Below are 27,465 nucleotides of genomic sequence, written 5' to 3'. Positions count from 1 at the left end.
CAGCTTGAGCTTCTTACTTACATCTCTTCTTCAACCCGAGCTCATGATAACATTCGAACCGTTGGCTGGTCTGGACTTACTGGTTCAGTCTAGCACGTACCATACGCCATATCTTGCCACGCAACCAGCGAAAGTAGAAGCGCTCGGTCAGGAAGAACCCGGTTGCTAAGCCTCCACCCCAGAGTATAATCCACACGGCAGGTTCCACATCGACAAGGCTGACCGGTACGAACTTGCCACCGCCTCCGGTACAGGTTGGCTTTTTGGTGTACAGCTTAGCATTCTCCCGGTACTGTATGCCGTGCTCGTTCAGACGAAACAATCTACAAACGAGTAACATTTCCCTAGAGTCTCAACCTCTTAAACCCCACCATCCCGAGCTCACCCAATCTTGACCATCTCCTTGTACGACGAGTTCTTCTGGATCGCATAGTACGGATCGATCACCTGCAGGTACTGTATCTCCTGCAGTCCACACTTCTCATCCTCCTGGTACGTCTCGCTGATCACCTTATACCCAACGCCCTGCTCCACGTGGAACGCGTACAGCCCGTGCCGTATCCGATCGATACCTTGCTCCAGCGCAATGAACGCATCCGGCCCGTACGGTCTCCTGATCTTCTGCTCGTACAACGCTTTCCGTGTCGGTTCGGTTGCGTGCGTAAAGTAATGGCGATTGAACACGGTATCATGCACACCAAACTTCAACCGTGAGGCTAACAAATCTTCCAACGTTTGAATCTTGGTCGAAGGACTCTGCAACAGCGCCACAATGTTGGCCGAGTAGCTAGCGTACAGAAACATGAGCACCGTAAAGGTAAGCATGGTGATCGTGCGGGACGAACAGCTACGCGGCAGTACGGAGGAACCCTGCTGACAGGAGGCCCCATACATCATGAGCAGTGTGTCCCGCAAGCTGGCGCTCATCGTTGACGCATCGGGTAGCGGTGGTAGATCCGATTCTGCGTGCGCTATCCTCCACTCGACCCAAAGCGTTACGAGCAGCAGCACCGAGGACGTTACGATGACACCTATTACACAGATCCAAACTTTCTGCAATAGGAAGACACACAAATTACAATGTGCGATTTCGGAGATCGAGAAACGTACATTATCAAACGGCAACACAAACACATTCTCCGTGTAGGACAGTTTCGGTGAGCGGAAGATAAACTTGGAGCGTGTTTCGGACGTCATCGCTAGGTACTCGATCACCGCAATCCGGTCGGTGGTGAAGAACAGTGGCGAAGCACCCAGGTCGGCCACATCGTGCACCAGCTCACCGATCATCCCGTCCCACATGCCTGTGGTGGTGTTGTAGTAGCCCCAGGTAGTGACCCGGGAATAGTTCACTCCAGCGCCCAGGTACGACGCCAGACAGTTCGTCAGGATGTAGTTTACCTTCGTGATAGTGTCAATGTGTTTATCTCTGAAATAGAATCCCTATTAGGACAAGAAGAGACCATCGAGAGTACTAGAGAGAATACTTATAATCGGTGAGATGGTTCATCGTGTCCGGATTGGTGACCACCATCGAGGCACGCAGCTGATGTCCGTGCAGATTTTTACGCCTGACTGAGGTAACCTTCTGGGTGCGTAAATCTTGCATCTGCTGTCCTCGATCTCCAGCGCCATCAGCTGATCGAGTCCACAGGGCGTAGTTTTCCGTTATTAGCTCAGTCTTTCGACTCACACGATAAACTACGGGGAAGTTGTAACACGAATAAGTATGGGTTTCTTGACGAAGACGATAACTAACCTTGCAAGAAGCGAATGGAGCCGAAGTCCTCCTTAAGCATCACGAACACCTCACTACTTACAAGCACAGGCAGCTCTTTCAAAACCTCAAGATAATGGTCGATGGAGGAAGGATCCCCACCGACGGTAGAATCCATCAGCAACCAGCGATAGTTAAGGTAGAGGCGCTGCCCTGCATTAGCTAGAGTTTGTTCCGATCCATTACAGCGTAGGTCCAGCACAACCATCGTCTGGTGACTTTCGACGTCCTCATCTAGCAGCCCGTTCAGGTAATTATCCTTTCCGTCTGGGGACCGTTTACCGTTCGGTTCAACGTACTGCAGAAAGTGACGACCACTGTAGAGCCCAATCCTAGCGAACGCAAACTTCTCACCTACGGAAGTCGAGCAGGTTTGAGAGGACCAGGGTGGAATCCAAACACATCAAGAATACCTTCATTCCAGCATGCAACAAAGGCGGTCAGCTTCAGCGGTGTCCCGATAAGGTTCAGCAATCCCCCGACAGCTTCGGCCACAGACGAATCAACGTACGCATCAGCCGTGACAAGGGAACGCCCAGCAAGCAACAGGCACACTATCAGCAGAATTAAATCTTGTTTATCTCTGCCAGCCATGACTGGGGTTGGTAGGTGATAGCTTGTTTGGTTCCTTTGTGTTTAGCCGGTATCTCCGAGCCGTGATTCCCCACCGACCGAGATCAAACAACGACGGGCACCCTGGTCTGAGCGTCCGATATTTATAGCCCCGGCGAAAGATTCAATCACACCGAGCAAACACAATTAACTTCCGTTATGACGAGACCCTCGGTAAGAGTCAATAGGGAGGAAAGCTAACGATTTCGAACGAGCATTCACAAGCCGGGCCGCACCGTCCCCCGCTTCCGGAAGTGACGGTACCGTGTGCATACGGTTATTGAATTATCCATCCAGCCAGCCCTTTCCAAAGGATCTTCGGGTAAACATTCTAAGTTCCGTTCGTTCCGTTTTCGTTCCTCTTCGTTCTTATCCCTCACACAGCCATTTGCATACAGTGGATTTCAAAAACGGTGGGAAGCAAACGCACCTGACGACGATGATGTACGACGATTGGTCCCTAAGAGCAGGGACCCACCGGCGTGTATGCTGAGCCAAGCCGATGGAAACGACACAATCCTTTGCTGCGTCACTTCACACAAAACCAATCAAATTAAGAAAGCAAATACCAGTTGTCTGATTGCACCGGGGGCTGCGCATTGTTTTGTGACCCCATTTCGCGATGGTCTGTAAAGCTGGTCTTCAAAAATGAACTTCACATTCGTTTTCATCATGTTTAACTACTTTAAAAAAAATATATTTTTTTATAAGGAATGTATTTCAAATTAGTTTCATCGTGAGGACTGTGATGCATTCGTGATGACCCTCTAAAATTCGTGAAATTATTCCGACATCATGACGATCGTTGTTTAAATCTATAATGTTCAGAACTCCAAAAAGGGTCCAATACTTATTTTTCTAGTAAATGAAAAAAATATTTTAATTATTTTAACTATTAAATAAAAAAATCTCCACCCAGATGTTTAGCAGAACATCGTGAGAGCCTTAAGAAATTATTCGTATATCATCATAAGCGTTCAGGTGGCACGATAAAGTCGGACCTTCACGAATGAACATCAAAATTGAAAACAGTGTCTAAGTAATGTAAGAACATTGATTTTGTGTTATTAAAAATGTAACTTAAATTAAATTCGTTCGTTCGGCTGTGATGTCTCGAACCAAAGCTTTAGCAAAACATTTTGAGGACCTTGAGAAATTCTTCCTCTATAATCATGAGGGTTCGGGTGATAGCGTGTTCTTATGAGATAGGGTCGGAACTTCAATAATGAACCTTAAATCTTCTAATACTTTTAATTTATGCAAAAAAACGATTTTGCGTTTTTAATTTTTTTATGCAAATTAGAATCTTTTATACTTCCATGCTTGGCGTGTTAAACCAAATCCAAACCAAAGTAGTATATTGTGAGGACCTTCAGAAGAATTTCCTATATCATAATAAGAGATAAAAAGTCAACACATGCGGTGTTGACAATACCGTCATCCTAAAAATATAAATAATTAAATAAATAGTGAAAGATTAGGTGACAACTTGTACTGACATAATGAGGTTGGATTTTCAAAAATAAACAATTTCTTCTTCTTGAGAAGCTTGAGAGGTCTTGCTTTTACCCTTAACTGGATAATCAGTCCTTCTTACGGGAAGGCGATCAGGATGGGATTTGATATCCGGTCCTGCCATGTGTGCCGCTATCGCCTCGGCTACCAGACAACCCTTGAACAAGAAATTACTAATCATTTTGACGTACTGTAAGTGTTTTTTACTTTTTGAAACGTAATTCTAATTAGATTCGTCCATAATTATGTGAAGAGTTAGGCTGAACTTTAGCTGGACATCTTCTACGAAGAAGTGAGAAACTTTTAACTTCACGAGAGTTCCCGAGAGTTCAAGATATTCTGATAAGATCTTCAGGGATCATTCTTTATTCCATTTAATATTTATTAAGTGCTGGGAGGTCACAATGCAGGACCGTAGACGAAATCCCATCCGGACCGTTACCCCGTAATGAGGACTGACCAACTACTTGTTATCATTAAATCTAGTAAGCCATTATAAGACCATGATCACACAGGTCATTAGGCCACGAAGAAACATAAGTAGTTTAAGTTATTTGGTGTTAAAATATCGTGTCTAAAATTAATATAAATTTGATTAGATGCGTTACGTCAGAAGCTTCTCTGGAAAACCCCGAAACCTTGGGATGTCCGATGACTCGTTTATGTGCTACAAGCCTGTCCTAACACAATCTATATCCCGGTTGCACTAAAAATAATCCCGCAGGAAAACACTTCAAAAGAAATGCTGCTGTGCGAATTGAAATTATTGCATTCTTATCGTTCCGAACTATCCACCATTACAGACATCACCTCAAAACCCAATAACAGTATCGCTAATGAAATCATTATTGTATCAAGCACGAGTCAAACACCGCAAGCACAGAGCCCAAAGCCTCACTCTATTGCGGGCTGGTAGGCGTGTTGCAAACAAATTAAATGCAATGCTCAGAGCAACCATAATAGGTGCCACCCGCTCTTCCCGACCTATTTCCCACAACCTTCCAGCGCATGCATACCGTCCCGGGTGGAAATTGCACCGGGCGGTATTTTAATATTCATAATAATTACAACACAACACAACAGCCCTGTGTGTCATATCTTCCAGCAGGCATGGAAATCGTCCAGCTCACTCTCAATTCCAATTCCAATTCCCGTGGCAGTCGTAAAGAAGGAAAGGGCACATCGCAAACATCCGAACCGTATCGGTGATGGAAAACTTTACACTTACCCAACACAGCTCAAAGGTTCGGTCGGCTGTACGCATATTTATCAGCACATCGAGGTAGCTACCAAACACCCGGTCATCTGGTCCCCGCCAGCGCTGGTGAAGGACAAAAGCTCTTCTATCTCGCAGACAGGCAAGACATCGCCCGCAAGCTCTACCGGAAACCTCATCTGCAGCCCTGCCGACGGTTTCATCGATTCCGGTGCTTTACGGCAAAGCGTTTACCAGCAACTTGTTGCTCGATCGGGCAAGCTAACGAACGGGTGCTACGGGTGAAAGGACCGGGTTCGAATGGATGGGTTTTCCCTGGTGTAACATCCAACATGGCAAAGTTAATCCCGCTTCACCTCTATCTCCACGCACCGTACCACCCGTCCGGTGTGACCTTCCTGCTCGCCATCCAGCAAGTTGGGCCAAGTGGAGCAATCCCTTCCAATGTGTGTCCATCATGCATTTTATGGATGCGTTTTTTCTTTCTTGTGTGCTTCTAAAACTTCTGAAAGCAAACTTCTTGAACGTATGTGGGTAAGTAGCTACTGTAGCAAATCGGTGACGATGACGTTTCCGTCGCTGGAATCAAGGAAAGACACACACACATACACACAGTGGAACGTTGCAGTTGAGCGCATTTCCGCACATTCGATTGCATGCCAACGGCATTGATCCGGATTCGATGTCGAGTAGTAGTTGCCGGTACATGTTGCTCGAGTGCCTATTGAACGAGGGATTTTCTCCTTGCCAACCTGCCAACAAAGCGGCTCGTCTGGGAAAATGTGGCAGCTACCGTTTTGTTTCGATTGGTTGGACCTGTTTGGGGAGGAGAAAAATCATTAGCTTGGTGGTGATGTGTTCAGGTTTTAATAAAAACAAAAAGTAGCTAAAACAATCAACGAAAAAAAACGAAAGAAAATGTAGAAAAACTTGCGTTTGTAGCTTATTGGGAGTTGGTTTCCATTTGGTAGTTCCTATCGCGCCAAGCCTCTTTTGTCCTTTTGGATGCACTGTTAAAGGAAATTAAAAGCTTGGTCTTCTTTTATCATTTTTTATCATTAACAATAGAGGAAACATGAAAAAAACTTGAAACTCGAAAGGCCCAGGATTCATACTACGGGTAAAATCTGAAAACCATCAGAGTATAGGGATATTGTGCCTGTATTACACGAGGAAGGACAATAGAGGAGCCGCCACGATGACGGACTCTACGAGCTGTAAGATAATCTCTCCATCGTGCAGTGAATAAGACTCGCCAGACTCCGGTGGGCTGGTCATGTCATGAGAATGACACCGGAGTCCCGTACCCAGCCCGTAAAGTCCTTTTCAGCCGTTCACACGGTGGTAGGCCCAAACTGAGATGGAGTGATGGCGTTGATGCGTTCGCCAGAACTGCCGGGATAATCGATAATCGAAAGCGGTTGTAGCGCTGGATAACAACAACAACACGAGGACCATTTGGCAGCAGTTCTCCTCCATAATTCCATTGAGTTTCAGTCATCCATCCTTTCTTATATTTGTAATATTAATGAAGAAGGATATTACCTCGAAAGGATCGGCCTGCCATTTCTGACTTCCCGTGACTTAAATTAACCCATATAATATATGGCTATAGCTAATATATTTTTGGCTATCTTGCGTCAGTACTGCGTGTTAAAACCTCTATCCTGCGGAAGAGTACAATCCTCCAAAAACATGTCAAATATGTAAAAACTTATTCCAAACTTCCTTTAAAAGGGCGACCACAAATGTACTGTTGGTACCTAACCGTCTCTAACCCTTAAAATACTGGACAGCCCCGAGAGCTGCTCATTTTTTTTTAATAATCCTTTGTCCCTTCTTAAGCTTAAAAAATAGTAGCGTCTTTCATAAATTTTTCAACTAAAAAAAATAGTTTGCTAGTCTTAAGGCTTTTCTTCCACCAGCGCTTGTAAGCTTTTACTTACTTCTACAAGAATTCAATTTACCGATAAAACTTTTACGCGTGTTGTAATTGAACCGTGCCGTGCCTCCGACATCCATGCATCATATTCATTTTGCTCTCCATTCTCACCCCACCATCCCCTATGGTCATTACGAGCTGGAAACTTTTATCATTAGTCTACTGACACCTTGCGCGCCCCGATACGCCTAACGCAATCTAATGAGACTTTGGCGATCGAGTCTTAGAAATCCCACCGGTCCCACATCATTAGTGGGGGAGGACCACGTTTCTCAACAGTTCTCCGCAGCTTTGGAGCTAGAAATCGTGCCCACAGAAGCTTGCACGACCACACTTGGCAAGCAACTGTCCACCAGAGCGAAAGGTAAATCTCGAGCCTGTCAAACCAGGAGTTAGTTATTTTATTGAGTTTCCGTACCCTCGAGCCGCGGGGAGCGAAAAGTGAGGTTATGTTTAAATTATCATTTCTCGTAAATAGTCGTGAATAGGAACGTTCATGAGCAAACAACAGTGCCAATAATAGGAGCGCAGCCCAAGAATAGTCGGCGAATACGGTTCAGAATCAGTGCACGTACACCGAGGACGGTCGGTCTGTTGTCGCATTAAGGTGAAGGCACCACCCTTTCTCCGGCGAAACGAGAATTCGCAGCCTACCAGGAAGGTGCGGGCCTCGGAACGACCCACCCACACGGTCGGTTGGTTGGTGCGAAATGGAAATACCTTGTAAAGGTGGTCGGCATCTTTCGAGCAGCAGCAGCAGCAGCAGCAGCAGGAGCACTTTGCTAATTGTGCTGCTGGTCGCCATCAGCATCCGGCCGTGTGTTGCCACCTTCTTCTGGCTACGCCCAGCGCCCACCGACTCCCCAATATCGGGCGACCCACCGAACGGTTGGCGACCGCCGGCGTTGGTACCGGGCGCGATCCTTCCGCCCGGTGGCTCCGATGGGCCTAAGAAACCGCAAGGGAGCTCTCAGGATTTGCTACGCTTGCCTCGTAAGTGAACCTTACCCTTTTTTTCGGGGGAGCGAACGGCTTGTACAGGTGTACTGACAAACCGGTACCGTCCTTCCTGGAGCTTGAGTAAAAACACACACCTCCCCCCGGGGGAAGGTCTAGCCACGGAGAACAGTAAACCCATTCCGGTGTGTATGTACGCTCACATTTCAGAGATCCTTTGCAACTATGCGGCGACCGGTCGTTGGCCGTCTTATCCACCGTACCTGCAGGCAGCCATCGTTGACCTTGGCCGGCACGTATTTGCCCTCGATGACCCCGGTGTACGCCAGTACTGTGTCAATTACGTACGGATTGGCTTCGTCCGGAGACCCTGCTGTGCCTACCCAGGTGAGTCGCCCGTGTAAACATGCGCACGTACTGTACTGTAGGAGAGACATGCAGTGCATCGGTAAAAGCTTGCCCATCAAATAAATGTCCTCAATTGTAGAAACTCGACACTTTCGGATGCCTTATTTCAAATTGATGACTGCGTTGACTGCCTTACTGATACTGTTTCGCTTTGTTCTCGTTTTTATTTTTATTCACGTCTCGATGTGTGTGTGTGTGTGTGTGTGTGCGTGTGTCTGTGTATCGCAGTGTATCCAATTTACATAATGCCCGGTGGAAAAACTACTACGGACACTTCGATCGAGACGGATGTGGTGACAGGTATTACCAGTGTACCGGATGAGGCAGATGAAGGTGCGCAGGGTGGTGATGGAGACGAAGATGGCGATGGAGAGGGCGAAGAGGATGACGATGGAGATGGTGAAGAAGATGGAGAAGAGGATGGTGATGGAGACGAAGATGAAGGAAATGAGGAAGGCGATGGAGAAGATGGAGAAGATGATGATGAAGATGGTGATGACGATGGAGAAGAAGATGGTTATGGAGATGGAGGAGAAGAAGATGGTGATGGCGATGGAGGGGATGAAGATGGCAGCGAAGAAGGAGATGAAGGGGGAGATGACGATGGAGAAGGAGAAGGTGATGGCGATGGAGAAGAAGATGGCGATGGAGAAGAAAATGGCGATGGAGAAGAAAATGGCGAAGGAGATGCAGAGGAAGATGGAGAAGGTGGAGAAGAAGAAGGTGGTGGAGAAGGAGAAGAAGGAGACGAAGGAGAAACAGAAGAAGGAGAAGGAGAAGAAGAAGAAGGTAGTGAAGGAGGCGAAGGAGAAGGTGAAGAAGGAGATGGTGGAGAAGGTGAAGAAGAAGAAGGTGGAGAAGGAGAAGATGAAGAAGGAGAAGGTGGAGAAGGCGAAGAAGAAGGTGGAGAAGGAAATGCAGAGGAAGGTGGAGAAGAAGAAGAAGGCGGTGAGGAAGGAGAAGGCGAAGAAGGTGGACAAGAAGGAGGTGAGGCAGAAGAAGAAGGCGAAGGAGAAGAAGGTGGAGATGAGGGTGGTGTAGAAGGAGAAGGTGGAGAAGAAGAAGGAGGTGAAGAAGCAGAAGGTGAAGAAGCAGGTGGAGAAGAGGGTGGTGCAGAAGGAGAAGCAGGTGAAGAGGCAGGGGATGAAGGAGAAGGAGGTGAAGAAGCAGGGGGTAAAGGAGAAGGAGGTGAAGAAGCAGGAGGTGAAGAAGCAGGGGGAGAAGAAGCAGCTGAAGAAGGTGCTCCTGCAGAAATTGTTGAATCTTCGCGGCTTATATCAGATAAAACCGAAAGATATCGTCCTTTGAGCGAACTAACTACACGCAAACCCCTTCGTAACCGTCCCAAACCTCGTCCAAAAGACAATAAGAATCACGGCCTCACCATTACTTCATCCCCTATATACATTATGCCACCTCGTTCGACATCTTCGACAGTGTCTGATAGACTCAACCTAAAACCGAAACGTTCTCAATCAATAAGAAAAAAACAAAAACTGAAGGGCAAAAACCGCAAGAGTAAACAATTAAAAACTAATAATAAAAAACGTGTAAAATGGCAGCCTAGCACAGTAACCAGAAAACCAACGCAAACACTAAGAAAAGATAAAGTGAACAAAAAAGATAGCAATTACACCGCAGCACACAACAAGCGTACCGGAAAGCGTAATCAAAACACGAAACGAAAAGAAAAGTCGGCGGAAGAAAGAAGGAAAACCCCAACGTCAGATCACCCATCAAGATCAACGACACACAAAAGAGCTGCAGCAGAGCTGAAACACACCGAACAGGAAGCTACCAATAAACGCGTTAAAGTAGGCCATGTAAAGCTGCCCCCGAAAGTGCATCGCGGCAGGACGGAAAAGTTGACTACCGAGCAAAGAGCCACTTCAGTAAGCGATGAAAGCGAAACCAAGTAAATCCGAGTTACCATGAACACAGTGTTCATAAGCCGGACATAAATATGGTCGCTGTGGTGTTTCAATAGTAAACAAAACAAAAACTGTGTGACACCTTTAGTGTGTAAAATAAAAGCAAAAATAAAGTGACGTTTTGCATCCATTTCCTTCAGGTGAGCGCTAAGCGTGCTACAATTGTTATCTGCCGCTACGCTACGCAAAACGATTATTTTCGGTGGAGACGCCTGGTCGCGCTTTAAGACGCTTTCGTTACGGACCGATGCTTCTGCAATTGGTTGATCATACGGTTCAAAGACTTTTTTGGGGGTAGGGAAGAAAGCCTCAATCGTTAGCGAGGAAAGGTTTTACGGTAAATTTCGGAACCTAGTCCACCCATGGCTTGTTTTCTTCTTTTTTTTTCGACCCGCGCAAGAGAGCATGAGTTGGTGTTTTTCGCAGAATAACGTCGCTGTGTGTGTGTGGGTATGTAAATTGGGTCGTTTTGCAAATAGGACCGCTTTTTTCTGCTTTCCACATTTTCAACCACCATAAGTGAGAGAATGAGCTGTGGGAGGGCGTTCGACTAAAATAGACAAAAATGGGCCAAATTAATCACCTGGGAGTTGGTGAGAGAGTTCAACATGTGTTTTTATCGTTTGCATACGGTGTGTATATCTGGGTTTTAAAGAATAAATATTAAGCCCTGTTAACTGGAGACGATTTTCTTGTATTGATATTAGTAAATTAAATATTCTACTCTGATTAAATTCATCTTTCTTCTCCAAGCTTTAAGATCGCGTCAAATAAAGCGATTCAAAGCACTTACTGCCTTTCAAACGACTCTCACACTATTAGCAGTTGGATGACTGCAAAAAGCACTTTAAGCAAAGCATCAATTTCCCTCACAGATTAAAGCAATAAATTCTACACGCAATAGCTCTGCTGTACACCAGTCCCAACCCGTATCGAGGAACATCCTGTTCCCAAAAAACGATAATTCGAAAAAGCTGTGAAAATTGAAACCAATCCGTTGAACCCCAAAATTTTGTCTTGAAAGAATCCAACTCAAACTGAAACGGTGCTTTACTTAATTCCATCGTATACGTGATTTATCTTCTTTTTGCTTCTTCTTTAACTCTGCAACCTTGAAAGCAATTCCTGGGCGTCCTGACGTTTCGGCCACCATGCGTGATACAAACCTCGGATAATACCCCGGGAGTAAGTGGAATACCATTAGAGTTAATATTTATACATTTTTCATTCACGAGAAACGGCCTAGCCGTATTGTTGAGAGTAAATTTTTATTTTGTAAATTTTTGGATTAGTTTGACTTCATTTTGTTATTTAAAAAACGTAGATCATACTCCCAAGGTCAGTTTTAAAGACACCAGAGATTGTGGTGAAAATAAGGTCCCATAATTTCAGGAAGTTTAAGTATACCTTTACTGACTCGTTTTAGTTGCAGCTTTTTATTTTTTATTCACTTATTTGAAAGGCCTTAATTCCACCTCTCGTTTATTTATTATACCTAGCTGAACACTTGGACATCGCATTATTTTTTTCAAATCTTGCAGGAGTTTCAATACTATTTTTGTAATATTTTCAACGAACAATATAAATACTAGAAATTTCCCAACAATTCTCGGTCACCAACACCTCCACCGACGTGTAAAGTCAACTGTATCAGCTGTACCCAAAGTACCTACACAACATGAGTCGCACACCCTGTCTATAGCAACCTTGAGTGACAACTCGCTCCAGCGCGTTTACAACCGGTCGCGGTTCAGTTCTACGAACAAACTGTGCTGCATCTTTTTCCTACCATCTGTCCGTTCGGGATAATCCGGGCCGTTCGAACGTCCGGGAATTCTTTGAAGCGAACAACTCATCACATACTTGTATAAGTGCGTGGCTCGAGAAGGCTGTTCTGTTATCTGCGCCGACTTTCTAACCCGTGAGATTTTGCGACTCTGTCCGGCCGAGTTCCATCTTTTTCCTTTTTCGTCCCCCTTTAACGCAACGTTTCCGTGTTTTTGCACTCCGCAAAGGTGGCCACCCGGGACACATCGGTTCCCTGTATCCGTACTTCCGAAACCCCGGTGATGGTGGTGAAACTAGTGGCAGCGAACGCGAACAAGAAGATCGGTCCGTGTTCTTCTGCCACATCCTCACCGCCGTGCCGATATTGTGCGCCGTCCGCTAACCGGGTGCAAAAGTGACACCACACCGCGTGTTAGACCCGTGTATCTTCCGTTCGCCCGTTTTTTTTTCCCGGTTCGTGTTCCGCTGCTGCATTTGTTGTTTCGGTGCAAAATTGGGATTGGGCCGGAACGAATAGCCCACCCAGCAGCAAATCAAATCCTAGGGTCCAAATCGGAACGAACCAACCTTTCTTGGACTTGCGCGCGTGTGTGTGTATGTGTGATGTGTGTACGTGTGCGTGTGTGTGTGTGTGTGGTAAAAAATCCGGTTCAGGTCTCTCTTCCCGCAGCAGCAGACGCGTCATCGTAATTTCTAGACGGCTCGCACCACGAGCCGAAAGGAAAAATGGTTCTCGCGATCCGGTTTTTCCGGCACAGTTTTTCCGGCCGTATGTGTCGGTCGGTTACGCTCGCAAAATGCCCTTCAAGATGTCGCATCCGATCGGTGGTGGGTCGTGCGGGTGCGACACACCAAACCGCAGAACCATATTGCTGCTGTGGCGCTGTGTGTGGGTCCTGACCACTGCACGCGCTCTCTCTCTCTCTCTTTCCCGTGGTCCGTGCTCCCCGTAGCTGCTAGACGGTCATCCGTCTCGCTCGCTCTATCTGTGCGCGTGTCGTTTTTTTTACGTCGAAGAAACACAAATGGCCCAGGGAAAGGTGGTGTCGCAATTTGCCCACTGTCGATCTCTCGATCTCGGGCAATTGTGTCCTTTTTTTTTTTCTACCGAATCTTGATCTTATCTTGGTTATGTTTTCATAGAAGGGAGCCCTTTAATGGTACGCACAAACACCCTCTCACCCGCGTGCTTCGATTAGCTTATCGAAGGATCGAGCGATAAAAAGGGGGATTTTTGGAAAATCCCAATTAAATAAGATTTCCCGGCTTTGGTATAGCAGTTTTCGTGAGCCAATTCTGTACGAAAACATATGCGCCCAACCCGATAATAAAGTGGCAAGAAGCAATTCATATCCCGAAAATAACCGGGCACTGCTTTAATCGAAAAAACGTGGTCGAGCTTATCGGTCGCTCTCGCTCTCTCTGCTGCACCTGCATAGGTGGGCTCCACGGGTCAGCTGTTTCGCTTACTCGTTCGGGCCCGTACGGGAAGGTACTTGCTGTCACACGTTTGCGGCAACCTTTCTATCTCCATCCATCTCGCTCTTGCACGGTTGTGTTAGAAGGCGATAGAAGATTGGTGTTTATTTGCTGCCAACGTGTGAGTGAATGTGTGTGTGTGTGCACCCAGAGGTTAATGGCAGGAGAGAGCAAGCACACACACGCACACACACCTAGACTCCCATTCATGCACCAGGGAAGGATATCAGCTCTTGTTTGTGTTTTGATATCCTTTTCGGCTTTCTTGTGCGCGACCGAACTGCGGTTTTGTGTGTGTGTGTTGGTGTGTGTTGTTTTTTATTCAAGCGAGAGCTATCATTTGCGAACTGTCAGGCCCATTCCTTTCGTAACAAGGAGGCTGTGCAGCGCGAGAGATAACAATAGGGAAAACCCGTACAGAATCACAACAGAGAGGCACAGGTAAAGCTGCACCAGAAGGAAAGTTTTAAGCATTAGTTGACCAGCAGTGCGAGACGTTAAAAGCAATAGACTGAAAATAGTGTCAGTCGGTACGTTTTTTTCGAATGTGCGCGCGTGTGTGTGAACGGTGTAAAAAGGAGTGCAAAAATACGGAACATTATCCTACGTTGCGAAGGAAGAATTGTTTTGCGAATTTTCTCTTAATGTTTTTGTTCTTTTCTTTCATATGCTGTCCGTGATCCGGTTGTGAAATTCTCGTCGTGGTGTCGATGTGTACGTGTGTGTGTGTGTGGCGAATGCGTTCGCGTGTGCGTGTGTGTACGTTGCTGTGCGGTGTGAATCCTGTTTTCCTTCATCTTCACCGGTAAAGGTCAAAGCCAAGTGCAGCAAACTGGAGTCTCTAACGAGAACAACCCCCATCTAATCCCGGATCTTTGATAAACGCAGTACAGTAAGTATACAATCTCATACCTCATACCGGAGTTCTATACTCAGGATGCCTAAGGTTTGTTATGTTTGGCATATCTGAAACAATTTACTCCCGTTGCTTGATAGCCAATGCTGGAAGGGCAATACCCGGAATTGATTTCGGTTCTATCTTGTTAGCAACCGTCTTTTTTCAATGGTGACCATGTTAACATGAACTCCCCGTTACATGCCGTGTTGCTAAGATACTTTCACCCCCCTTATTTAAAAGCGGACCACGGTGACCAATTTGGGAAGGTCGATGTTTTCCAATATGTCAACGTGCCGGGGTTTTAACCCCATTCTTCACCAGACCGCACGTGTGTGTATGTGTGCGTCAAGACAACAATGAAACATAGGGGATTAGCCTGCTGTGTAAAGAACATACGCAACGACAGCGGAACAAGATGCCGGGAGAACACAACCAACACAATCGTAGACCACGGTCAGCAGCTTGCTTGAATGAGCGCGTTTCAATGTTTGTGTGGGGATACAGGCGCGGGTTGTCACTGATTTTTGTCGACGTGTGATCTGTTGTTGGTTGTGAATTAAGGCGCTGAAGGGTAGAAGGAAAAGAATCGGATTGCACACATCAGGGCCCGAGAATCAGGCGTCTTGACATGAAAACAACCTCCCAACAAATACCACCCCAGCCAAAAATGCTTCCCGATGAGAAAAGATCGAGAGAAATATGCACCGCGCGCCCGATGATGTATGCGTGCGTGGTATCGTCTCGCTGCGTCGCAATTGACAGATCAAAACCGATGGCTGGTTGCTTATAATCGTTTGTGTGTGTGTGTCGTGTGTTTTCACCGGCAGCAAGCAGGTTGATGTTCGTTTTTTTGTTGTCCGCAATGGAAAATACGCGCTAATTTGTTAATTTTTAATTGGAAAATTTCATTTGGCAAGGTTTTCCCGGCCACTTTCCACCGGCAGAAACCAAAGTTAGGAACGGTCGGAGTGTGTGCCTTTGGTTTCGTATTTTTGTTTTCTCTTCCTGCAAGTCGCCATCGGAATGCGTTGGCTGAAAGAGAGAGAAAAAAGCACAAGCAGCGCGACCGAAAGAGAAGGATAACAGTAGAGGCGAATGACACGTCGATAGAAGCTGCTACCGCTGCTGCTAGACCCCCACGATTACGTGAGGTATGAGTGTGTGTGTGTGTGTGTGTGTGTGTCTGTCTCGCTTACACACGCGTGGTTCTTGCTATCATTCTTGAGAGTGCTGTCCCGTTCTTTCCACTTTCTTACACCCTCTCTCGCTCATAAAAAAGCCAAACAACTGCACAACGGTAATGAACCCACCTGACGACGTGTATGCGATCATTCCGTCTGCTGGAATAGAACGGGATGGAAGATAGGGTAACACACACTCACACAAACATACAGTGCGCCAACAGCTAGCGAATGCATACAGGAATGCCCCTTTAGGGGTGGATCGGGTGGACCCTTTCCCTAGTTCGTCGACCATGCATCCCCCCCCCCCCCCCATCCCACATACCCTCCTACCGCGCCTCGCATGAAGCGAATCAAAACATAACCTGAAACACCGTTAGGAGCACTGAATTTTTGTGGAGTTGCGCGCGAGCAGTGCGTTCCACTGCTCTTTTGCCGCTTTTCTTCTATGTTCTTCTTTGGTCGGCGGGTTTGTTCCTTGCCTTCATTCTTGTTCGCTTGGGCGAAACCTAATAACACGCAATAACAATACACACAACAAATGCAACACAGCAACTCGAGCGAAAGACAACTGCTGAACCACGACCTTATTCTCTGCATCCCGTAAGAACAGCCGCTGGACGTACGGCAATCGTTCAAGAAAATGTTTCGATTAATCTAAAAGCAAATATGTTTTCTCTTTTAGCGCTACCAAAACTGATGAGTATGGGATGGGGAATGGACCAAACATTTCTAGTGAGAGAGAGTGTGTGTGAGTGCATTAACACGCGCTTGGATGCTGCCACGTGTGCATAACCGGCCGTTCCTTGCGAGAATCACCATATCACCCCGGTGAAGACGATCGTTTCTAATCATCTTCCCGCAGCCGGGGCCGGTCGGTCACTGGGTGGCTTCAGCCACGATATGATACTTCCAAGATGCTACGTTGGCAGAGCCAATACACTCTTGTCCGGTGCGAACTCCTCGAGCACGGCGCTCAGCAACCGCGCCACCTCGTCGCGCTAATGATAAGAGTACGCGAGCGCGGCCCGGCTTTTGCTGAACCACAATTATCAACGTCAGCATGACGAGCTCTATCGGGAGGGCGCCGCACACACACGCACGCGGTATAATGCCCTTGGAGGAGGCGGCAGAGGGGGTTGTGCGGGTGTGTGGTGTTATTGCTTACCGCTCTGATTGGCGCTCCTCCGGTCACAGCTTATCAGCCTCCGGCGATTACTTAACGTTGTGTGTTGGACCTGCTGCTGACGTGTGGATGCCGGCCTGTACATTTTTTTTTTCGGGGGGTCCATAGCTACGTTTTGCAATCGGTTGGTTGACTGCTGCTGCCGCGGTACGATACGATACGATACGATGATGATGATGATGGGTGCAAGATCACCTCGCTTCAAGGGGCTCAGGTACTGACGGGGTAGCGTAGAAGGCAACGGAATGACTCTTACAGAGCGAGCGGACATTGTTTGATTTCGGATGTGCCCGGCAGTCTTCAAGGCTGGTATATATTTGGAAGAATATCTCGCCCGCTTCCCTATTGATGACCGATGATGATCCTTCCCGATACCCTTGGACAGCCAGTGGGCTTATCATACCGGAGTGGAACAAGAAACAGTCATGCAACAGTGTTGCATTGTTGGCTATAAGACGGAATGTTCTCTGTTTCTTTTTCCAACGAGAAGAATTCCTTGTCGCAATGAAACAGATTAAAGAATTGTTCATAATGTAAACATTCAATTAACAGTTACCGCATTCGAATGGAACTGAAGACGCAGGGCGTTAACGATCGCCCTGGTCCGTTCGCAAACGCGTGCGAGTGCACTTGGAAAAAGCCTAAAAGTTAAAAAAATAGTTGATAAACCCATTCGAAAGATATTCGCCTTAGCTATGCTAGTGTTTAATGCACAAAAAGCATTAGTTTGCTCTTAGTGAGTAGCCAGTAAAATCGGTACGCCTGGTTGAATGCACCCTCTAGCATAGAGCAGCATACTGTTTCAATAGCAAGCATATCTGCCGCAACGCGCCCAAAACTGTACCCCACTTGTGTGCGTGTGTTTGTGTACGTAAACTAGAAAATAGAGAGCATTAAAAGTAGCATAACCAAAGGGAAGAGACCCCAAAACAACATGACATAGCGAGAGTATAGGATAGCAGGGGAAAGAGAGAGATGCAAGCCAAGAGGAGAATCCACATGATTCGCTCCGTCTCGAGTAGTTCCAATTGTTTTTTTTTTCCTACTTTTTCCACGCAGAACCACAACCGACGACCAATGCTTCTTCGTTACGGCTCTCCGGGGTATCCGGGGTGTTGCATCCAAATGGTTTTTGGGGCCACAGCTGCCCTACATTGGTGCGATGCTTCGATGCTCTATCTCGTCCGCTAGCGTCGGAAGAAGGTAGACGCCTGCATAAATTCTACATTCTCTTGGGGTGGCACACAGAACACGCTCTCTCGCGGATCCACGCGTTGTTCGATGGACAGCAGAACAGTACAGTGGTTTGGTGGGTCGCACCGAGATGAGGGATCTTCTTAAGGGCAATTAATTTGGCTTCCGGGGGGTGCGTGAAAATAGGCGAAGTGTAGGGACGGTTTTGAGGAGGCTTAGGAGAGATAGAGCGAAACGACAGCATTGTGACGAAACTGTTTATATGGGCCCCCTCCTCCTTAGGCTCTTGGGAACCGATGTCCCGGTTTTGGGTGCTGTGGAAGAATTTACTTTCTTCGTTGGGTAACGGCGACTCAGCTAGCCACGAGGTTATACAGGAAGATATTAACTTATCTGGCGCTACTTCAACCGCTTACTTACTTCAACGAGTTTACTCAGTTTTTCTCAATAGTCTATGGCTCAGAGGTTTGTGGTGAATACTGAGACTATAAATATGTTATCCAGTCCCAGCTTCGTTCGTCGTGACTTACGATCAAAAGGAAGGAATGAAGTGTATTAGGTGTTTTATATCTATTTTCATGTGGAATTGGGCATTGGCCATAATTCATTGAACTGATCTTTAAGCAGCAATTTGTTAGAACCAATCTGCTATTTCACCGTCTATCATCCAGTTCTAATCATCGCTCGCTCTCTTTCTCTTTCGTTCCAGTTGTACTGTAAAGACTTGCAGCGAAATAGGACTTTTCTTTCCAAGCAGTAGCAACAAGCGGGCAGGCAGTAAGGATGGAGGATTCAACAAACCCGATGGCAGGATTGGATCAGCAGCAGCAGCAGCAGCAGTTGGTAGCCGGTAACGCGGGCTACGAGAACAACGTATCGGCCCCGGCACCGGCACCCTGCTACGACGATCTGTTCCCGGCACTGCCGGAAAGTGAACCGCCACGCTTCAACAGCACCCTGTCGCCGTCCACGCAGAACATGCGCGTCGGCAGCTCGATCGTGACCCAGGTGTTTATCGTGGCGTCCGGCGAGCGCAAGTACGACTCGGACAAGTTCGGCGAGGGCGAGTCGCTGCGCACGTGTCAATCGATCATGAAGGAAACGAATGCACACATCGAGATCTCGAGCGGCAAGGACCAGTCGCTGACGTTCCTGGTGACGGGCAAGGTGCACGAGGTGGTCGAGGCGCGCCGCAAAATTCTGGTACACTTCCAGACGCAGGCCAGCAAGACGATCAACATCCCGCGCGACCACCACCGCTGGATCCTGGGCAAGCGGGGCGACCGGTTGCGCGAGCTGGAACGCACGACCGCGACCAAGATCAATGTGCCGCGCATCAACGACGAGTCGGACGCGATCACCATCCTCGGCACGAAGGACGGCATCGAGAAGGCGGAGCACGAGATCCGCACCATGTCGGACGAGCAGTCGCGCAAAGCGTTCGAGCGGTTCAACGTGCCGAAGATCTACCACCCGTTCATACTCGGTGCGTACGGCGAGAATCTGGCGAAGATGATGGAGGAAACGGGCGCCAAGATTAACGTGCCGCCACAGTCGGTGCAGAAGGACGAGATCATGATCACCGGCGAGAAGGAGGGTGTGCTGGCGGCGAAGGCACGCATCGAGGCCATCTACAAGGAGATGGAGAAGAAGTGCACGTCGGTCGGGGTTGAGGTGATGCGCGCGCAGCACCGTTACGTGTACGGGCCGCGCGGGTCCACCATCCAGGAGATTCTGCAGACGACGGGCGTGTCGGTGGAGATGCCGCCGAGCGATTCGCCCAGCGATACGATCACGCTGCGCGGCCCGCAGGACAAGATGGGCAACGCGCTGAACGTGGTGTACCAGAAGGCGCACTCGATCCGCACGGAGGTGCTCGAGTGCCCGCAGTGGATCCACAAGTACATCATCGGGCGCGAAGGTGGCCATATCAAGGAGTTCTCCGTCCAGCATCCAAACGTGCACGTGGAGTTTAGCGAGGACAAAATCAAGATCGACGGTCCGCCGGAACAGGTCGTGATCGCGTCCGAGGAGCTGCAGAAGATGGTGAACGATCTGACCGGGCGACTGCGGCTGGCCGAGATGGTGGTCGATCCGGTGCACTGCAAGCACATCATCGGCAAGGCGGGCTCGAACATTAACCGCATGAAGGAGGAGTACGACGTGCAGATCAACATCGACGAGAAGAGCGCCAAACCGATCCGCATCGAGGGCCCGGCCGAGGGGGTGGCCAAGGCGCAGCAGGAGCTGCTGGAGAAGATTGCCAAGTGGGAGAACGAGAAGGAGGAGCAGATCATCATCGATCACCGGCTGTTCAAGACGATCATCGGTACGAAGGGTGAAACGATTCGCGAGATTCGCGAAAAGCACAACAACGTGCAGATCGTGTTTCCGGGCCCGAACGACAAGTCGGACATCGTGAAGATCCGCGGCATGAAGGAGGACGTCGACCGGTGCCACAAGTATCTGACGCAATACGTGAAGGAGCTCCAGAAGAACTCGTTCGTGCTGGAGGTGCCCGTTTTCAAGCAGTTCTTCAAGTACATCGTCGGCAAGGGCGGTGTCAACATCAAGAAGATCCGGGAGGAGACGCAGACCAAGATCGATTTGCCGGCCGAGAGCGATACGCGGGAGGTGATCGTGATTACGGGCAAGAAGGAGAACGTGTACGACGCGCGCGACCGCATCCAGAAGATCCAGAACGAGATGGGAAACATCGTGTCGGAGGAGGTGACGATTCCGGCCAAGCATCATCTGGCGCTGAGCCGAACGGGCGGCATGCTGCTCAACTCGATCATGGAGGACTGTGGCGGCGTGTCGATCAAGTTCCCGAATGCGGACGCAAAGAGCGATAAGGTGGTGATCCGCGGACCGAAGGAGGACGTCGATCGGGCCAAGGTGCAGCTGCTCGAGCTGGCCAACGAGAAGGAGCTGTCGTCGTACTCGGTGCAGATTCGGGCCAAGGCACAGCACCACAAGTATCTGATCGGCAAGAACGGTGCTTCCATTAGGAAGATTCGTGACAAGACCGGTGCACGCGTTATCTTCCCAGGTACGTTAGCAACGAACTAACTGAATCCTTTCGAAATAAAACTGAACTCTAACGTGTGGCTTTCTTTTTGAACAGGTGTCAACGACACGGACAATGAGGTCATCACGATCATCGGCAAGAAGGAGCAGGTGGAGGAGGCACAGGCCGACCTGGAAGCATTTATCAAGAGCATCGATAACATCGTCGAGGACGAAATTATTGTTCTGCCGAAGTACCACAAGCACTTCATCTCCAACCGTGGCAAGGTGCTGCATCGCATCGAGGAGGAGTGCGGCGGCATGTCCATCTCGTTCCCGCGCATGGACCGTGATGATCGCAACGATCGTGTCAAGCTGAAGGGCCCGAAGGACTGCATCGAGCCGGCCAAGCAACGCATCCTGGAGATCGTGCAGGAGCTCGAATCGATGGTGACGATCGATTGTTACATTCCCGCACGCCACCATCGCATTATGATGCGCCGGGGCGGCTCGTTGGTCCAGGCCATTACGTCCGAGTTTGGTGTTAACATCCGGTTCCCGGAGCGTGGCACCTCCAACGTCGATATGGCAGCACCAGCACCGGCCCCGGTCATCGATCCGGCACAGCAGCAGCAACAGAACGGTAACGGTGAGGCGACGACGCAGGTTGCGGAAAATGCCACCGCCGATGGTAGTGGCGAGGTGGTGAACGGTGGCGGTGCTGAGCAAACCGAACCCGTGCAGCGTCCGTCCGATCTGGTGCGAATCAGCGGCAACAAGGAAAAGTGTGAGCTGGCCAAGGAAGCACTGCTGGCGCTGGTGCCGCTGACCGAGGAAATCAACGTGCCGTGCGATCTGCACCGTTCGCTGATCGGACAGAAGGGCCGTGACGTGAAGGAGCTGATGAACACGTACGATGTGCACATCGAGATGTCGCCGCAGGACAAGAAGCTGGACATCATCAAGGTGACGGGCACGAAGAAGGCCATCGCCGAGGCGAAGGAAGCGATTGCCGAGCGTATCAAGCACCTGGAGGCGGACCGTAAGGATCGCGAGCTGCGCTCGTTCGAGGTGAAGCTGGAGGTGGACCCGGTGTACCACCAGAAAATCATTGGCCGCCGGGGCGTGGTCATCAACAAGATCCGGGCCAATCACGACGTGCAGATTACCTTCCCGAAGCAGGACGACCCGCAGAACAGCATCATCACGATTCAGGGCTACGAGGAGAAGGCACTGGCGGCGCGGGACGAAATCCTCGCCATGGTCGACACGCTCAGCTCGGTGTACAAGGAGGAGATTCATCTGGACGAGCGCGTGCACCGACGCTTCATCGGGTTCCGGGGCAAGCGGCTGCGCGAGATTAAGGAGCAGTTCGGCGTGGACATTACCTTCCCGCGGATGGACGATGCGGACAAGTCGCTGGTCATACTGGCCGGCACACCGGACAACGTGGAGGCTTGCCGCGACTATCTGCTCAACCTGGAGGAAGAGTTCCTGCAGGACGTGTCGGCGGCCCCGACCCAACCGACCTCCTTCTCCCAGATCATGGAGGATACGCTGGCCAACCAGCAAACCAACAAGCAGGGCTTCGTCGTGAGCGGCGCACCGTGGGAGCGGAAGGCGCCCAACACGCAATCGCTCGAGGACTTCCCGGACTTTGGTGGGCTTGGCGGCGGTCCCGGCGGTGCCCCGACACCAGCACCCAATGCAGACAGCAACTCGCAGACGCCAATCAACTCCGCCTGGAATGCCAAGCATTAAAAGAGCGGCGGCTTAGGTGAGGTGTGTGTGTGTGTGTGTGTGCGTGCGTATATGTGTGGGTGCGTGTCTAGCGGGGTTGGAGATGAGCTTGCAATTCGGAATGCAAATCCTTTTTTTTTTGTTTGTTTTGTATCGTGTTTGCTAACGAACTTTACAGCGAATTGTGCATCTGTTTACTTTCTATTGTATACTCGGAATTGACTCTAAACCACAACAATGTACTGCAGTGTATATAAGCAAGCGATTATATCTATTTAGTATCATAGCGCGGAAACGAAACAGTACTAAAGCAGAGGGACAACGTCGTGCAGAGGAATCGTGAGAAAAAGAGGAACGGCAGAAAGGCGAATCAATATTCTCAGATTTCAAACTTTATGGTTGAATTGTAAAAGTTTTTCTTCATTCAAAAATGATACGTAGTTCGAGATGCACACAACAGTTGATGCGACTGACATAAAATTCATAAATGACATAATTATTCACAAAAAGCCATTGTTACTAGCAAATGGAGGGTTTGATTATTAAATTTATACAAATGACACCCAAAAAAACAAAACAACATATTACAGCTGTGTATCTCAGATGTGTGCATAATCAAAAGCAATATTTGTTCTATCCATGCGGACAGTGTTTTGTGCGTCAGTCCAAGACTGCGATTGTGCATCTCGTACACCACGCATCTACTTTATACATGCGGACGATTGATTTTTTAACCTGTTTAAACTAGTGATGGAAATGGAGCACTCAGTAACGCAAATTAAACCAGAGTGAATGAGCTAAAATAGTGAGTTATATCTTATATTCACCATTTGAGAGTTAATTTTTTTAGAAATGATTTAACTCTCCGTACCGCTATCACTCATTGTGTTTTAACTAACTCGTGTGTTAATTAACTAATGGGTGATTTAACTCTATGTGCCGAAAAATCACTCACTCACTCAGTTCGTTTTAACTCACTCGCTCACTATGTTTTACTCACTCGTGAGTTAAAGCGTGCACCGTGAGTTTAAACATAGTGAGTGAGTGGCTAGTCGGCACGAAGAGTTAAATCATAAGTGAGCTGAAATTATTCTTAGTGATGATATAGCAATCATCTCAGTCATTGCTAAGCTTTAACTCACCTACTCATTTTGGCTCAGTTTGCCCATCACTAGTTTAAACACCCTGTTATCTGGCGACGATCATTTTGTGAAAGGGGAGCACCAGGACAGAGTTTAGGTACGGTTTCGATTTGTTAATAATTTACTCAGACAGAAAATGGATAGTCCTCCTGCAGATTCACACCACTGACCCACCCTGCAAATGACCGAAGAGTGGAGAAAAGAACGAAACAAGATTCACTGCAGCAGCAAACTGGCAAGAAGACACATACAAGTGCAATGAAACAGAAGGACTTTCGATCGAGTAGTGTTTAGGAAACATGGAACGAAAGACGACGGACACACGGATGATGATGAGGGTTTCGGAGAAGAAGAAAAAAACAACCGTTCACGGAATGGCAAAACACGACGGCACAGTTAGCATCTAGGCACCGGGTTTAGTATAGTATAGTCTGAAATTTATTACTCTGTTCAGCTGCACACCTTCTCGCCCAGTGTGCCCAGGGCCCCCGGCAATGTGTGCTGTATTTGGGGTTGGAAGAAGTGCGTACCGGGATTAATAATAATCATACCTATACCAACACATGATATACAGTTGATTTGCCCTTGTTGTGTGCGTTAACTATTGGTTTTATGGTGAATCGTGATTCTATTTCCCCATTTTTTTCTTCTCTCTCTCTCTCTCTCTCTCTCTTTTCACACATCAGGCGCCGAACGTTTTTGTTCATGTTCAACCTCCGCACACCACCACCACCACCTCCACCTATCCTTCGCCTTCCTACCCGTGCGCTGGAAAAAGGATTGTGTCAACCTGACCGACCGGACCGACACCACCCGCCCCCTCCCCCCGGCAAAGGAAACGACGAAATCTTACCCTACTAAAAGCAATCATTTATTACACAGGAAGGAACCTTATCTTTTAAGTAGTAGATCAAAACGCTACGGGGGAAGGTCCCCCCCCCCCCCCTCCCCATTTGCTCTCGGGAACGGTGAAAATCCTATGGAACTTAGCGATTAATAATCATCCCTTCGTGGCGTGAGTGTATGTGTGTGAGCATTGTGCTAGTTGCGATGGTGTGCTGGAAGCTCAATCGATCGACTGCCAGGTGATGTGGATACGGAAAAAACGAATGTGTGTGGGTGTGTGTGTGTGTGCATGTGTAATAACGAAGCTACGAGCAAACAGTCTGGCTCGTCGGAAGCGAAGGAAAAAAACACACACACACACCGACACGGATAAGAAATTGTATCATAACTTTCTAAGGACTCCCCCCCTCTAATTAATAAAGACAACAAAACCAACAACAAAATTAAGAGCAAAAAACTTCACACACACACACACACGCGCATGTTTTGCTCATCCGGCACAATGCAATCCCATATGTGAGGAAGAAAGGGGGTGCGCGATCACAGGAAAGAAGAAAGATTTAAATAGTAATAGGAGCGAAAAAATGGCGGCGAAAGTAATTGGTGGTTTTGTTTGTTTGTTTGTTTGTTTTTTTCTGTTTTGCTTTACTGTTACGTCAATTGTCAATTTTCCCCTCCACTGACATCCGCTAGAGAATTAGTGTAGATTAAACATAACGAGTAGTGCTAGTGTGGAAAAGCTCCGTGTTTGCTCCTATTTGCTACACACCGACCCGCTGTCCGGCAGCGTGGTGCGGCGTTACGGCTTTTGTTAATCTGTTTTGGCTGATCGATCGTGTCGAGATGCCTGTTTTGCATGTACTACTACTACCCGCATTGTCCTCTACTAGCGGAGTGTAACAGTTTGCTACTTTAACCTACCAATCGGCATAATGTTGAAAAAGAAGGACTTGAGAGGATGACAGTAGTGGTAGTGGTAGCGATAGTAGAAGGTAAAAAAAAAGAAGGAAACAAAACATAACGAAAGTGTAACAAAAAGCGTCATAGGAAAGAGATATATATACACAACACATTATATATATATATATATATACAATATATATATAAATATTTTGATAATCCAATATTATTTTCACTATCGGATAAAGACACACACGGCCGGCCTGTCTCTGCGTGCGTGTGCGTGTGTGTGTGTGTGTTTGTGCATCTTCCCGTGGGTTTTGGCCAAACGCATGTACACACCTGTTGTGTTGTAACAGGGTGAAGAGAAAAACACAAATTCAGTGCTAAAGGACACCAAAACCTAACCAGAAAAAACAAGGAAACTCGAAAAAAACAGGAAACAAAATGGTGGTAATGTGTAAAACGGAAGAAGAAGAGAAGAGAAAAAAGAGCATTCATACAAACAGAAAAACACAGACACACAGAGAGAAAACAATAATAACTGAGTAAACTAAGGGAACTACTAAGCAGTGGATGGCGAAGCGAATACAACAAAAAGTGGTGCGGCTCAGCTGGCTCAAAACAAGCAAACAAACAACAACAAAAAAAAAAACGGTCGACGGATTGAGTAAAACAAAAACAACGCTGCAATTATGTAAAAGAAGCGCCCCGAAAAGAGAACTAATTATACAAAACTATATATATATATACATACTGAACCCTATAGAGATAAAAGAGAGAGAGAGAGAGAGAGAGAGAGAGCGAGCGAGCGAAACCCAACACTAGTAGAGAAGGTTTTGGTAATGGTCGGTAAAACAAATAATGTATAGTGAAGAAAGGGGTGCAAAAACAAAACTAAATTGCTCGAAAAAGCTGCAATACATAGAGAGAGCGCGAGATGGAAGCAAAAGTAAAGTTTATTTAACAAACAGGCCTCCCCCGTCTCAATCAAGCCTACAAAAGCGCTCTACACAACCACATACGCGTCGGTGGTAAGCCGGTTCGCTTAAAGCAAAACGACACACAACGCACCCTCGCGGTTCAGCACGGAACTGTACAAAGCTTCCGCAGCTTTACGGTAGAGGACGCTCGTACTAAGGTCGTGTCGCCTGTACTAAGATGGTTTACCAGGGGGTGGGAAAAACAAACAGCGGTGGACAGCGCTCTACAGTAGCTTCCTTTTTTACAATTAACACAAGAAGAGCAGGTTAAACACCGCAGCAAATCACCAAACGAGTGAATGCAAACAACAGTTTTCCCAGCAAGAAGGAGACACCCCTCGTCTCGCTATCGATCGTTGACAGACATAATAATAATGAGATGAGTTGGGGTTGCAATTAGTGAGCTCTGACTCTGACAAGCGGTATATAGAGAGAGACAGAGGGACAGAAAATGTTTGCGAAAAGTGAGGAAAATCCCCGTGAAGAAAAAAAAAAAACAACGGCGAGTGAAAGTGGAGAAGAACCAGCAATTGTGAGATGAGATGGTGTGGCGTGCTTGTTTGTGGTGCGCGGCCCGGGGAAGCTAATACCTAATTTGTGGTATAATAAAACTTATTACATTTTCTGTAATCATTCGGTTGTGAGGGTGTTTTTTTTTTGTTTCTTTGCTGGTTTCGTTCCGATGACAAAAGTTTGAGAATGTACAAAAAAAATAGTAATTTTACTTGAAACCTATAAGTTCTTTTTATATAGGACCGTAT

The 27,465-nt window shown here is 47.7% G+C and overlaps 3 protein-coding genes across 7 annotated transcripts; 2 read left to right on the top strand and 1 right to left on the bottom strand.

The window, feature by feature from the left end:
- Positions 1-56: 56 nt before the first annotated feature.
- On the bottom strand, positions 57-2,447 carry LOC118512940 (ionotropic receptor 75a-like). Of its 2 annotated transcripts, XM_036058144.1 has the most exons (6): positions 2,191-2,447; positions 1,760-2,131; positions 1,488-1,701; positions 1,111-1,429; positions 386-1,053; positions 57-323 (listed from the first exon to the last, which is right to left on the bottom strand). In XM_036058144.1, the coding sequence occupies exons 1-6, from the start codon at positions 2,369-2,371 to the stop codon at positions 77-79; spliced, it is 2,001 nt and encodes a 666-aa protein (XP_035914037.1). In that variant the 5' UTR covers positions 2,372-2,447; the 3' UTR covers positions 57-76. The 2 variants fall into 2 exon arrangements, with proteins under 2 accessions (XP_035914037.1, XP_035914036.1); XM_036058143.1 differs by having other exon boundaries at positions 386-1,429.
- Positions 2,448-7,406: 4,959 nt separating this feature from the next.
- On the top strand, positions 7,407-12,528 carry LOC118508833 (spore wall protein 2-like). The gene is made up of 4 exons (XM_036048579.1): positions 7,407-8,055; positions 8,230-8,406; positions 8,656-9,264; positions 12,374-12,528. The coding sequence occupies exons 1-4, from the start codon at positions 7,773-7,775 to the stop codon at positions 12,526-12,528; spliced, it is 1,224 nt and encodes a 407-aa protein (XP_035904472.1). The 5' UTR covers positions 7,407-7,772.
- On the top strand, positions 12,120-27,334 carry LOC118510564 (vigilin). Of its 4 annotated transcripts, none has more exons than XM_036052549.1 (5): positions 12,120-12,279; positions 14,437-14,517; positions 18,794-21,136; positions 21,212-22,870; positions 24,662-27,334. In XM_036052549.1, the coding sequence occupies exons 3-4, from the start codon at positions 18,868-18,870 to the stop codon at positions 22,852-22,854; spliced, it is 3,912 nt and encodes a 1,303-aa protein (XP_035908442.1). In that variant the 5' UTR covers positions 12,120-12,279; positions 14,437-14,517; positions 18,794-18,867; the 3' UTR covers positions 22,855-22,870; positions 24,662-27,334. The 4 variants fall into 4 exon arrangements, with proteins under 4 accessions (XP_035908442.1, XP_035908444.1, XP_035908443.1 ...); XM_036052551.1 differs by having other exon boundaries at positions 12,126-12,279; positions 21,212-22,875; XM_036052550.1 differs by having other exon boundaries at positions 12,147-12,297.
- Positions 27,335-27,465: the final 131 nt, after the last annotated feature.

Source organism: Anopheles stephensi, chromosome 3, assembly GCF_013141755.1.
Source record: "Anopheles stephensi strain Indian chromosome 3, UCI_ANSTEP_V1.0, whole genome shotgun sequence".
Taxonomy (NCBI): Eukaryota; Metazoa; Arthropoda; class Insecta; order Diptera; family Culicidae; genus Anopheles; species Anopheles stephensi.
This window is presented reverse-complemented; position numbering and strand designations above follow the sequence as displayed.

What these genes read in the sequence shown, in the direction of transcription:
- LOC118512940 (XM_036058143.1), bottom strand. Translation starts at nt 2,371, where the DNA reads ATGGCTGGCAGAGATAAACAAGATTTAATTCTGCTGATAGTGTGCCTG. An exon ending in TGTTGCATGCTGGAATGAAG is followed by an intron (nt 2,132 to 2,190) that starts GTATTCTTGATG and finishes CGACTTCCGTAG; the next exon opens with GTGAGAAGTTTGCGTTCGCT. An exon ending in CTCCATTCGCTTCTTGCAAG is followed by an intron (nt 1,702 to 1,759) that starts GTTAGTTATCGT and finishes ACTTCCCCGTAG; the next exon opens with TTTATCGTGTGAGTCGAAAG.
- LOC118510564 (XM_036052549.1), top strand. Translation starts at nt 18,868, where the DNA reads ATGGAGGATTCAACAAACCCGATGGCAGGATTGGATCAGCAGCAGCAG. An exon ending in TGCACGCGTTATCTTCCCAG is followed by an intron (nt 21,137 to 21,211) that starts GTACGTTAGCAA and finishes CTTTTTGAACAG; the next exon opens with GTGTCAACGACACGGACAAT.
- LOC118508833 (XM_036048579.1), top strand. Translation starts at nt 7,773, where the DNA reads ATGGAAATACCTTGTAAAGGTGGTCGGCATCTTTCGAGCAGCAGCAGC. An exon ending in GGATTTGCTACGCTTGCCTC is followed by an intron (nt 8,056 to 8,229) that starts GTAAGTGAACCT and finishes CTCACATTTCAG; the next exon opens with AGATCCTTTGCAACTATGCG. An exon ending in AGAAGGAGATGGTGGAGAAG is followed by an intron (nt 9,265 to 12,373) that starts GTGAAGAAGAAG and finishes CACTCCGCAAAG; the next exon opens with GTGGCCACCCGGGACACATC.